General features: G+C 65.8%; 1 protein-coding gene across 5 annotated transcripts in view; it reads left to right on the top strand.

The window, feature by feature from the left end:
* The window catches only part of KCNQ1 (potassium voltage-gated channel subfamily Q member 1), a 307,863-nt gene that overhangs the window by 82,749 nt on the left and 212,707 nt on the right, over nt 1-12,407 (top strand). For all 5 annotated transcript variants that reach the window (XM_032358151.1, XM_032358152.1, XM_032358147.1 and 2 more), the window contains exons 7-10: nt 5,915-6,025; nt 6,714-6,809; nt 8,828-8,950; nt 9,822-9,966. In XM_032358151.1, the coding sequence (XP_032214042.1) occupies nt 5,915-6,025; nt 6,714-6,809; nt 8,828-8,950; nt 9,822-9,966 (475 nt within the window). The remainder of the gene's footprint in view (nt 1-5,914; nt 6,026-6,713; nt 6,810-8,827; nt 8,951-9,821; nt 9,967-12,407) is intronic.

Below are 12,407 nucleotides of genomic sequence, written 5' to 3'. Positions count from 1 at the left end.
GGCCGCATCTTCTGTCTCTTGTAAGGACACTTGTCTTGGGTTTAGAGTCTGCCCAGGAAGACCAGGAGGATCTCCAGTGCGCTCTGCCCGCAGCCACCTCGACAGAGGCCCTGTTTCCAAACACGCTCCTGTTCTGAGGGTCTGCGTGGGCCTGACGTCTGGGGGGACACGTTCAGCCCAGGGTGGCGGAGTCCCAGCCAGACTTCACGAGAAGCTACCCCCCCCCAAGCCTCGGTTCTAGGTCGTCTGACGGGGGTGTCCGGGGGTGTCCGCTCAATGGCTGAGTGTCTCCTCTCGTCCCGCAGCCCGGGGGTGGCGCCCTGCCCCCCCCCGCCCCCACCAGGGGTGGCGCCCCGTGCCCGGCTGCTGAGGCGTTTAAGACTTTTCTTCGGCCTTGGAACAAAATGCGTTTGTTTGTGTTAAAGTTTGAGTGGAGGGAAAAGCCGTTTTTGCAAACACGGGCTCCTCTGTTTAGCGCCCGGGGGTCTCTCAAATCCGGAGGCTGCCGGGCTCTGTTTACCCCGTGCTCTAAATTTAGTCTTTTTAGAGCGAATGCGCTGGAAGCCCGTCCCTGCCTTTCAACCGCCGTTGAGAGTCTGATTCCCATTCCCTCTCTCCTCAGCCGGCAGTTCCAGAAGGGTCCAGCCTCTAGGGCTGGACAGCCTCCTGGCCAGGTGAGGTCAGCTGGGCCTGGGGCCTGAGTAAGGGCCTGGGTGAGGACAGGACCCCCCCCCCCAAGACATTCGCATGGAAGCCCCGTCAGCACCACCAAGAACACGGCCAGTGTCAGGACCTTCCCATAGCTGGAAAAACTGAGGCCGGTGAGCCCTGGGTTGGCAAGCCAGGACCCCACCCCAGCACAAAGACCCCACCCATTCTGGGGCTCTCTCTGCCTGGAGCTCTCTGCAGAGCCTGCGGGTGCTGTGTGGTTGAGAACCAAAGTCTGCAGGACCCCAGCTTGTGCCTGTAGACCACCGGGTGTGGGGGAAGGACTGTGGGCTCCTTCCCCGAGAAAGGACCTTGGCGATGGGTTTTGCAGGTTGAGTAGGAGCCCACAAGGTGAGTGCGGCCTCTTGTACCTCCTGCCCACGGGCTGATCCCTGGGGGGTGCGAGGGAGTTCTTCTGTGACTTGGCAGGCCCCGTGAAGGTAGCAAACAGGGTTCATTTCTCCTGAGGTGGGGGTTCAGCTCGTGTCTGTGAGGGCAAGAACACTCCAGGTTCAGCCTTTTGGGAAGAGACGGGGTCGGCATGAGGGAATGCTGTGAGACAGGAATCCAGGTGACTCCGTGATTAGGAGCTCCGCCACCCACCCACCTGTGTGGCCTGCACGGGTTACCTGACCTCTCCAGGCCCATTTGTAAACTCGGTAGCGAACGAGTACCCACACCCACCAAAGCTGGGGAAGTCACGTCAGCAAGGACATGGGAAGCTTGGGGCCCTGGGCACCCAGTGAGGAGGCAGAAAAGGCTGGCTGTGAACCATGGAGGGCCCTTGCGAGCCACAGCTCTCTAGGTCTTCCCCAAAGCCAGACACTTGGGTTGGACCCGTAGCAGCCTAATTCACACTAAAGTGTATATGGCTGCCATGGTCCAGTCACACCCCTGAGCCCTTCTGGTTTGGAGAATCTCGCTCTGCCCCTGACCAGCTCCCCACTTCTAGCACTTTCAGCCCCTTTCGGAGCAGGTGTTTCGGCCCCTGCTGATGCCAAGGGCCTCATGTTTCTGATCCCTGTCCCGAGGACCTGGGCAAGGCCAGCCACATGGAAGGGGCTCCTAGATGCCTCAGGAGGGGTCGGGGGGGAGATGAGGGGGACAGACCAGTGTCCACTTCCAAAGATGTCAACTCAGCGGCACCATTGAACTGGTCCTGGGGCCAGTGAGCATGGGATTGGTCCGTTCCTCAGTTTCCCCATCTGTAAAACGGTGAGGCCGCAGAGTGCCTCCTCGGGTTGGCGTGGGGCTCGCCGGGTCCTCAGGCCCAGGAAGGCTGCAGATGAGGACTCTCCTTAGACTGTCCGGCCCTCCCCGGGAGGCCGGCTCTTGGCAGGAAAACCTACTTCTCCACGCACAGATGTGATGGTGCGTTGCTGTTGTCCTGCCCAGCGCCGGCGCAGCGACACGGCAACAGCCCGCGTCTCCTACTCTCAGAGCTATAGCCACGGTCTGCACAAGGTCATTTTCAGGGTCCCTGGAGGACCTTCTCTGCCCTGGCAGTCAGGGAGGGCTTCCTGAGGCGGTGACATCTGAGCTGAGACCTGAAGTGGAGTCAGACCTGAAGCCCTGCTACAGGGTGGACACGTCAGCCTCTGTGCCGGCCTCTGGGCTGTGCACAGGAGAAGGGCAGGGAGAGGGGTCCTGGCTACCCCCTGTCTACGGCGTGCCGTCTGCGGGTCCTGTCCGAGCCCGCCCGGGACCGGGGCTGGAGCCCGAGCTCCCTGTGAGGGAGACCGTGGACTCACGGAAGGAGAGGCTCTGGTCTGTGCAGGTCTGTGTTCAGGGACTTTGTTCTGCCCAAGGAAAGGAAGTCCGTTTCTTTTGGGGTGTTTGCTGTCTTTTGACCCATTGTTTGCCTGCCTGGCCGGGCGGTTCCCCAGCCCCCATGTGCCAGCATGTGTTCCCTTCATGGCGGTTTCCCGCCAGCCAGGCCAGAGCCCCCAGGGCAGCCCCGTGGTGGCCGGGGCCAAGCGTACCCTCGGGACCAGTGCCTGAGGACCCCTGCCCCTGCCAGTCACAGCCCGAGACCGTCCTGCCACCCTGACCGCCCCCTTTGTGTCCTCTAGGCCTCCTCCAGGCAAGTTGGTGGCCCGTGGTGGCACGGCAGTCTTTGGCCAGGGCTTTGCTCTCCAGTCGTGCCGTGTCGTGGTGTGGACCAGTGGGCTGTGCCCGCTTAGTCACTTACCAGTGATAAGACCTCGCGCACAGCACCGGCCCTTGTCAGCCTCAGTTTCTCCTCCATAAGCTGGTCCCTAACTCATGCCACCATCCCAGTTGGCCAAGTGGATGCACCACTGGTGTGAGTCCCTCGGTGTCTACACCAGCACTGCTGTCACACCCACACGTGGACAGATGGCCATGCTGCCTCCCGATGGGCCGAGCAACCCCCCAGGGCAGCCCCGGTTTCTAGGCTGGGTGTTGGAGGTTGGCCTTCCAGAGGCTGCTTTAGAGAGGAACACAAAACACCGGGGCCAGCTTCTCAGGGGATGGTTCTAGAAAGTTCCCTCAACCTCCTGTCCCTCAAAACGTGACCAAAGAAAGAGACAAGCACACACGCCAGCGCCAGCCTCTAGAGGATGACGGCAGCTCGGTTCCCCTCCGGCCTGCCTCCACGACCCTGTCCCCGGTGTCACACGTCTGCGGGCTTGCATGTGAGCTGGTCCGCCTGGGCCGCTGCCTGGTGGCCGGCCCCCAGGGGAGGGCCGCGGGGGCTGTGCTGTGTCTCCCCACGTCTGTGGGCCCAGGATGTGCAGCTCTGCACCCCGGACCACCCTGACTGTGGGGCAGCTGGCGAGCACAGTGGCCGGAGCGGGGGTGCCCTGAGCTGCCCGAGTCAGGAAGAGCAGCAGCTCGGCGGGGGGATGGGCCTCCGAGAGCCAGAGGACGTCGGTAACAACGTGGGTCTGTGACCTGGTGTGAGAGGCACGTGCCCTCCGCAGGGGGGGGACGCCTGGCTGGACACCCTGTGTGCGCCGGCCCGCCGCAGGGAGCCCTAGCACCCCAGCTGTCGTGGGGCTGGCGGGTCGGGGTGCTGGTTGGTCTGCTCAGGGAGATGGTCTTGGGGGCCTGCCTGTGGCCCCCCATTTGCTTTCCCGTCACCAGGTTTGTTTGTTTGTTTTATTCATTATGATCATTTAAAAGGTCGTATGCTTGAGTTTTCTGCGACGCCCTTAAACCTAGCCCCCGAGGTGGGAGCCCCCCACCGGTGGCCCCGCCTCACCCTGCCCAGCAGCCGCTCGCGCACTTACTGGTCTCAGGTGCTTTCTGCACTCTCAGCGGTCGCTGTGGACCCCAGAGAGCCTCTGACCGTGTGGATCATACCTCTCCAAGCTCAGCGCGGAGGAAAGTACCCCTGAGCCATTTTAAGAATCTTGTTTATTTATTAAAATGGCAACAGACCCGCTTTACGTTTATATAAATAAAAAGACTTTACGAATATTTTTACCTTCTCGGAATGGCTAGGTGTAGCTCTAACGTCGCCCTCCGCCGTTGGCAGCCCCAGACCTGCCCTCGCTCCGCACGCCCGGGGGCTCTGCACAGGCAGCTGCGGCCCAGGCCTCCCATGTGCGGCGCAGGCCGTGGGAGAGGACGCCCTGCAGACGAGGGGGCTCCAGGCTTCCGCGGGGCCTCTGACCTGCCAGCTGGTCGTCAGGCTGGCCCTCAGCCCGGGGTGGTCTGGCCCCACCCTGCAGGCACCTGCACGCGGTCTGGGTGTGCACGCGTGCGTGTGTCTGTGCACGTGTGTGCATGCATGTGCGTGCGCACGTGTGTGTGTGCATGTGTATGTGTGCATGCGCACGTGTGCGGTGCCCCAGCTGCGTGGGAGGCACATTTGTGGGTCCGCGCCCACCTCCACTGGCTCAGGTGTCCCATGTACAGGACAGGGCCATAGGCGGCACCAGGCGTTCCATGTTGGGGGGGGGTGGATGTGCGTTTCTGAGGGTCGGTGGCCTTGTGGAAGTCCCAGGACCCCAAGCAGATGTGTGGTTAGGCTGCCGTGGGCTCAGCAGTGCCCGGCCCCGGCTGCCCCCAGCGCTAGAAGCTGAGTGCTTGCCCAGACTCACCTGCCCGCTGATGGGCTCGTTGTCCTGCCTGCCCCCTCCCACCTGCTCCAACACTGTGGGCGGCCCCGTGGGTGTCCCTGCCTGGCCATGGCCACGGGGTGTCTCCTACCCTCTGAGCTCCACGTCTGGTGGGGAGTACCACCAGGGTCCCGGGATGGGCGGCCACTGCCACAGACCTCACCATGTCCTGTCTGGCCTCACCTTCTATTGGCATCTCTTCTGTGGGCTGCCCTGGCTCTCTGTCCCCCATTGCCCATACCGGCCCCTCGGGGCCGGGCATCGAGGGAAGGCTGCGTGCAGACCTTCCCCGGCCGCCCAGAGTCTGTTCTCGCCGGCCTGGCCTGGCCTGGAAGCTCTGGAGGGGAGAAGCCAGGCTGCTCAGAACAGGGCCCAGGTGACTGCGGGGCAGGCAGGTGCCAGCCAGGCTCACCTCCAAAGGCAGGAAGCCACATGGATGTTCTGGGCCACTGTGTCTCCGGGTGTGAACATGTGCCCACAAGATGTGGGACCCGGGCATCCTTGGTCTGCTGGCCAGGCTCAAAGCCCATGCTTGCAAAGCCCCCAGGCAGCCCCAGGGCCCGGCGTCCAGGCAGGTATGGGCCCGAGGGCGTCGGAGCTGAGTAACGGGCACAGCCAGGCTGGGCCCTCGATTCCTGTGGGATGTTGCGTTCAGGCTCATGCTGGAGGCCGCGGCAGCTGATCTCAGATGCTAACGGGACAGGAGCCTGGGGCGGGGCAGTGCCCGTGGTCCCACCGCCAGCTCCAAGGGTCGGCTCCCCCACTGAGAAGGCGGCTTGGGCTGTGTCTGGTTCTCTTGGAAGAAGGGGGACTGAGCCATCTGGTGCCCAGAGTGGCGTCAGGAAGTGGCGCCTCACCCCTGTCCTCCTGGTCGAGGACCAGCCTCGGTGGGAGCTTCCGGCCTCCTGGGCGGCGGCCCTGCTGTGGGCCGGGGCAGGTGGTGCACCGGGGAGTCCCGCTGGGGCACCCGCTCCTGTGCACACCCACGGCCTCGCTCCTTGCACGGCCTCGGCTCTGGGAGGCACGGCTGTCCTCTGGGCAGGAGCCCCGTGACAGCAGGGTGTGGGCTCGGACCGGACAGTCGCGTATCCTGAGCTTCCGGGCGGCCCCTCTCACAGGTCACGGTCACCACCATCGGCTACGGGGACAAGGTGCCGCAGACGTGGGTCGGGAAGACCATCGCCTCCTGCTTCTCCGTGTTCGCCATCTCCTTCTTTGCGCTCCCGGCGGTAGGTGCTGCCTGGCGGGGCCGCCACCCACGCGCCCCTGGCGGGGCTCCCACCCACGCGCCCCCGGCGGGGCTCCCCCGAGCTCGGGGCCCACTCACCAAGGCGCCCCCGCCCGCCTGCCCCCAGAGCGCCCTTGGCAGCGGGTGTGGGCCGTGGTCAGTGGGGGCCTTCGGTAGCAGACAGTCGGGTGCAGGCGTGGATTCACCCCGAGGGGACACGGGGAGGCCCCAGCAGCAGCCGCCCCGCGATGGCACAGGCAGAGTCCGTGCACCTGCTGGAGGCCCGAGCTAGGCCTTGACCCACGTCCTCCCCAGAAACTGTGGACCATGAGGTTTGCACCTTCTAGTTGCCCGTGTGGGCACACGGGTCCGTGTGTCCCTGTAGGGCGTGGGCATAGGTGACACGTCACTCCCCACGGGCACGTGTATGGATTCCGCGCACATGCCGCACACATGGGTATGACTGGTCTCTGCGACGGACGAGGGGCTTGCTTCCCACCAAGCTGGTCCCGTCTGTCGTGTTGGCTGTCCCGGGCACGCGGCTGCAGACCCTCATAGTTGGGGCTACCTTACGCCCAGGCTGGCAACCAGGCGCCTGCCCTGCGCCCCTGGCGCCTGCCGTGTCCCCCAGGCCGGGCCGGGTAGTGGCTGCCCGAGTGGACATGAGCCCTGGTCTCACTGCTTCCCAGGGGATTCTCGGCTCTGGCTTTGCCCTGAAGGTCCAGCAGAAGCAGAGACAGAAGCACTTCAACAGGCAGATCCCGGCGGCCGCCTCCCTCATTCAGGTGAGGGCACCCGCCGTGGGCGCGTGGTCGGCGCGTCACACCCGCCAGATCTCAGCGTCCATTCTGAGATCCCAAAGCTGCTCTCGCCGTGATGCTTGGAGCAGATTCCTCCAGAGTCGAGATGCAGACTGTGGCCCACACCAGCTCGTGGGAGACTGTGGGCCCACGCCAGCTCGTGGGCCTGGGAGCGCGGGCTGCTTGGCTCCCTCCCTGCAGGGTCCTGCAGAGGGTCACATTTTTCGGGGAGGGCCGGGGGACAGGGATGCGCCCTGACCAGCTCCCGGACAGGGGTCTTTCCATGGGCCTCTCCCCTCCCAGCCACAGAGGCCGACCTTGGCGTCTTGTTCCTCAGCCTCCTTCCGTGGCCAACCCCCGCCCCACCCCACCCCTGCTCTGCACTGGAGCAGGTCTAGGAGAGAAAAGGGAAGGGTTCCCATGTGGCCGTCCCTCAGGGGGACCGGGGTCCTGCTCGTGCAGTATGGGCACCTTCTGGGTGTCCCCGGCACCCCATGGAGCCACATCCTTGTGGCAGCAGGTGGGACAGGTGAGCCGATTGCACGGCCACACCCTGGGTTCCAGGGCCCTGTGGTGGCAGATCAGGGGCCCAGGGCTGCTGTGATGAGGCCTGGGGGCTGGAGAGACAGAGCCTAAGAGCAGCGGGGTGGGGGGGGGGAGGGGCCTTGAGCTCCTGAGTGCCCTGCTCCGCCCTGTGAACCAGGGCCCCTGGAACCCACCGGACAATGGCTGGTTCTTTTCATGCTAACAAAGACCAAAAATCATCTGAAAACCAAGTCCCATAGGGTCTGGGGAGGGAAGAGTGGGGAGGAGCAGGCCCAGGGCCGGCCTGGGGAGTAGCTGAGGGGGATCCTGGGGCACAGGTGTAGTCCGTGTCCAGCCGTGGATGTGGGGCCCCCTGCCCAGTGGGGCAGCTGCACCCAGGACTGGATGCCCCCTAGGGACGCCCCGGGTCCCCCCCGTGGCCTCGTTGCCTGTGCCCTGTGCAGCCCCGTGAGGGACGCCGGCCATCAGGTGCTGCTCCGCCTGGGAGCCAGAGCTCAGCCCCGGGCTCCCCCGCGTGCCTCTGAGGCCCTTCCGGAACCCGCCGTCTGGGGCCTGGACATGGACCTGGACGGGGAGGAAATAGCAGGGGCCGTAAAGCTGCGGGGCTCGGCCCCCATAGGCCTGGTTTTATGGTCCCACAGCCTTCTTCTTTTGGGGAGACCATAAATCAGGCCGTAAAACCAGCCCAGGCCGCTGTGGGCAGACTGCAGGCGGGAGCGGAGTGCGGTGGACTCCTCGTGGAGTCTGGTGCCTTGGGGCAACCCTGCGAGGCCCACGCTCAGGCAGGGCGTTCAAGGGGCTGCAGGCACGCCTGCGCGTCCCCATGAGGTGGGAACCTCAGTTCCTGGGCAGTACGCTCGTGGGCGTGACATGTGCCCGCCGCTTGGCAAAGTGGGCCTCAGAGGGTCAGGCCTGGGTGGCCTTTCCCGTAGGTGGCATGAGGGCTGCCCTGTCGGCCCAGGTCCCCATCGTGGGGGCGTTACGGCCGCCTGGGACCTTGCCAGCCCCGCTGCCAATACAAGGCCCCCAGGGTGCGTCCTCAGCGGCGGCTGTCCAGAGGCTCCCCGTGACTGCAGATGGCACCGGGCCCCGGGACCCCGCATTTGGGCCTCTGGGAGGGGCCTTGCTCCCCCACCCCTCCTGCCGGGTGCCACAGGCCCGGGTGTTCTGTTTCTGAGCCCGTCCTGAACCTGCCGTGCGCACCCGCCGGCTGTGGCCCGAGGAGAGGCAGCGGCAGGTGTCTTTGCCTCTACAAAGGGAGCAGGCTGGGGGAGGGGGTGGAAGGTGTGTTGGGGTCCCAGACGAAGACCCGCGCGGCGTCCGAGCTGGGAGGCCAGGCAGCGCATGAGGCCCTGGGAAGTGGGGGGCTGGCCTGCAGGCTGGGGTGCCGGCAGCTCCCACTGGAGGCCGTCAGGCGGCCGGGCTGCTGACCGCTCTTCTCCCTTCTACTGATGCAGACGGCGTGGAGGTGCTACGCGGCCGAGAACCCCGAGTCCTGCACCTGGAAGGTCTACGTCCGCAAGCCGGCTCGCAGCCATGCCCTGCTGTCCCCCAGCCCCAAGCCCAAGAAGTCTGTCATGGTAACAGCCCCTGCCTGCCCCCCGGACGGCATCCCTCGCTAGCAGGCCGGGAGGCCTTGGGGCCACAGCTCGCAGCCAGGCTTTGACCCTGGGTTCAGCTGAGCTCTGTTAGAGGAGCCCCAACCGCTCCGGGCCCAGGGTGGGGGTTGGGGAGCATGACTGGGTGCTGCCCTGCCGGGGTCCCCCTGGCCCCAGGGCTGTGTGGGATGGGGGCTACAAGACCGGGGCTTTGGGGGGCCCGAGAAGGAGCCCCAGGGTGCAGAATGGGCCGGGATCTGGTCTGTGGTGGCAGAGAAGGCTCTCGAGAGGGCCCTGGTGTCCGACTGTCTGCGGGGCGTGGTGGGTGCCGGTCGGGAAGGAGGCGGCATCCCAGCTCGGGGAAGAAGCCTGAGGTCGTGGTGCAGGGGGGTTGGGCCGGCCTCGGGCAAGGATGTCGTTTGTGCTTGTCCGCTGTGGTGAACGAGGTGTCCCTGCTCACACCTGGTGGGGATGCTCAGCTGTCCCCAGAGCCCCTGCACCCTCCCCGTCCCCCATCTCCTCACCATTGACCCTCAGAGCAGCTCTGCCGGCCCCGGACCGCCCGCCGGCCACCCCACACATGCCGTCGCTCCTGGCAGCCGTGTTGGCGTGCGCCCCCGTGCGCTCTGGGACGTTTACCTGTTGGCCAGGCTTCTGGCCACCTCCCCCTTGGCCCAAGCCCCCCTGCAGGACCCCAGCCTCTCCGCAGGGCCATGGCCCCCCCGTCTGCATGCACCAGGCCAGTGCTTGGCCCTGAGGCCTGGCTCTCTGGCCGGTGCCCAGCGGGGACTGCCAAGGGGTTCTGGGGCTAGCGGACGCCCAGGAACCATTGGCTTATTGCTTGTCGTTTTAGGTAAAGAGAAAGAAGTTCAAACCGGACAAGGACAATGGGCTGAATCCCGGAGAGAAGGTGCTCACGGTCCCCCACATCACGTGTGAGCCCGTCTCAGAGGACCGGAAGCCAGACCACTTCTCTGTGGACAGCTGTGACAGCTCTGGTGAGAAGCCTTCGCCCTGGGTGGCGGCGTGGGGACGGGGATGGGCACTTGGCTCCTGTGGACCTGGCGTCTGCCCCGTGACATCGTGCCCCCCACCCTCCAGCTCAAAGGCAGGTCCTTCTGAGGAGGTGGGACCCACCCTGTTCCACGCGCCGGGCTGGAGGGGCCAGTCCTGCCTCAGTCGTGATGTGTGGCGCCCCGAGGCTGGCAGGACGGAAGCGGCCCCGGCGTGTTGACCCCCCGCGCCCGGTGGAGCGCGGAGGGGACCTCCAGAGCCCCCTCTGTGCACCCGCCCTCGTCCCCTTCCTCAACACCGCGTGTCTTTGCTTTTCGGGCATTTCTGTGTCCATCTCTTCCTTCTGGGACCGCTTCCTGGCACCCAGCGGAACATGCCCGCTTACCGGGCGCTGTAAGGGCAGAGTCACAGTCTCGGCTGTGGCAGAGAGGGACAGGCTCACGTTGGTCCTGACGCTTTGTGCTGACGGGCGCCCGGCCAGCCAAGTGCTGGGTTCTCGGGCGGCGACCCCCTCATGCACCCCCCTGTGTGGGGTCCCAGTCCCCTGGCAGCAGGGCGGAAAGCACTCCGGAAAGGGGCCATGGCCGCTCCCTGCGCCTCGGGGCTGCCTGTGGGCCGGGCCAGAGCGCCCACCCCGCTGGGCACTGGGCCACCGCGGCCCCATCCCATGCAGTCGGGATTCTGCTCTGGCCTGAATCTGGCCACTTCGCTGGTGAGCCCCCAGGACGCGCTCCCCGCCCGTCCCCCGGAGTGGGCACAAGGGACAATTGTGCCAACAAATGCCCGGGCCCCCCCAACTCCGGATCCAGGGCAGGACCATTGTCGCGGTGCAGATGGGGGCTGTGCACAAATGCTAACGGGCGGGTCGGGCGTGGGGGGCAGCATCTCTGCCGTTCGCTGAATGTGGGGCGCCGCATTCAGACTGTTTGCTGGTATGGAGTGCCCAGGACGCCTGCAGAATGGTAATGAGGCACGAAAGCGGGGAAGCCAGGCTCCCTTTGTGAAATGCTTTTGCACGGAGTTTTGCTTTCCCGCCGACACCATAAGTCAGCCCAGCTCGAGCCGTGGCGTTGCCGGATCCTGAGCGCTTGGCCTGGCCCCTGGGGACCCTGCGTGGCCCCCAGCCTGGGGGTGGTGGCTGAGGCTCTCCAGAGCCCTGGTGGGGGACAGGGAGCCTCATCCCGGGCAGATGCAGTCACCGGGAAGGGCCCTAGCCCCGGTCCCAGCGCAGCAGGGCGCGAGCAGCCGGGCTAGATCCTCCCCCGCCCCGGCCAGAGCGACACCTTGCACCCGAGCCTCGCCACATGCACGATGTGGGTATGCTGAGGGGCGTGGGAGGCAGGCGCCCTCCCTGTCCCAGCTCTGGCCTGCGCACGGCCCCCCACTTCTGCGGTTTCTTGAGCCCATGGAGTCTCTGGGCTTCTGTCCTGTGATACCTAGGGTCCTGGGAAGGGCGGTCCACCCACATTCGTGGCCTCCAGAGCCTGGTCTGCACCCCTGTCGTTCCTGAGCAGATCTCCTGTGTTCGTGGCAAGGGCCCTAACTGGCCACAGGAGGAACGGCGGCGGCGGCAGGCCGTGTGGACAGCAGGAGCTGTGCCCTCGGGGCTCCTATCCTTATGCAGGTTCCAGCCCCCCGGCCCTGGCTGCTCACACGTCCTGCTCACCAGGGTCTGTGGTCCGGAGCCCACCCCGTGCTGGGCCCATGGGACGCCCCGGGATTGAGGGGCAGCTGGGCCTCCTTGGCACCCGAGGAGGAGGAAGGGCCCCAGCAAGGGCGCTGAGCCTGTGGGCGTCGGAGGGACAAGTGCTGGGCCCAGCCTGGTCTGGCTCAAAGGCTTCTTGGAAGAGGTGGCATCCGTGCTGGGTCGAGCTGTCTGGGAGGGAGGGAAGGAGCTGTGGCTGGGATGGGGGAGGGGGTAGCCATGCCCCTGTCGCTCCGTGTGGTCGCCAACCTGGGCATACCGTGTGCTTTCCTACTGCACCCTGGGAGTGAGCCCGCCTTCCCCGTGGAGAGGCCTACATGGGCTCCTGGTGCGCGGGTGCGGGCGTGATCCTCCCTTCCAAGACTGGAGCTTGGCCCCGGAGCCTGCAGATGCTGGACGGGCTGGTCCCCGAAGTCCTCAGAGCACTAGTGGTCATGGCCAGCTTTGTGTTTTCCAAGCCCCACCCAGGATGGCATGCATGGGGAGTGGACAGGACAAGCCAGTGGGCCAGGCCAGCACCTGCAGTGCCACGGTCCCTGTGGGGCTGGGGGTCGGAGGAGCCAAAGCCAGTGGGCGGGGGCCTGAAGCCCTAGGCAGCGTGGGTGTGACTCCCAAGGCAGGGCAGAGTGGACTCGGGGGGTACCGGGGAAAGGGAGGCCTCCCCTTCCATTGCACACTCGGCAGAGGCGAGCCGGTCCAGGGAGATGTGCTAGGGAGGCG

This window comes from Mustela erminea, chromosome 9 (assembly GCF_009829155.1).
Source record: "Mustela erminea isolate mMusErm1 chromosome 9, mMusErm1.Pri, whole genome shotgun sequence".
In the NCBI taxonomy this organism is placed as follows: domain Eukaryota; kingdom Metazoa; phylum Chordata; class Mammalia; order Carnivora; family Mustelidae; genus Mustela; species Mustela erminea.
This window is presented reverse-complemented; position numbering and strand designations above follow the sequence as displayed.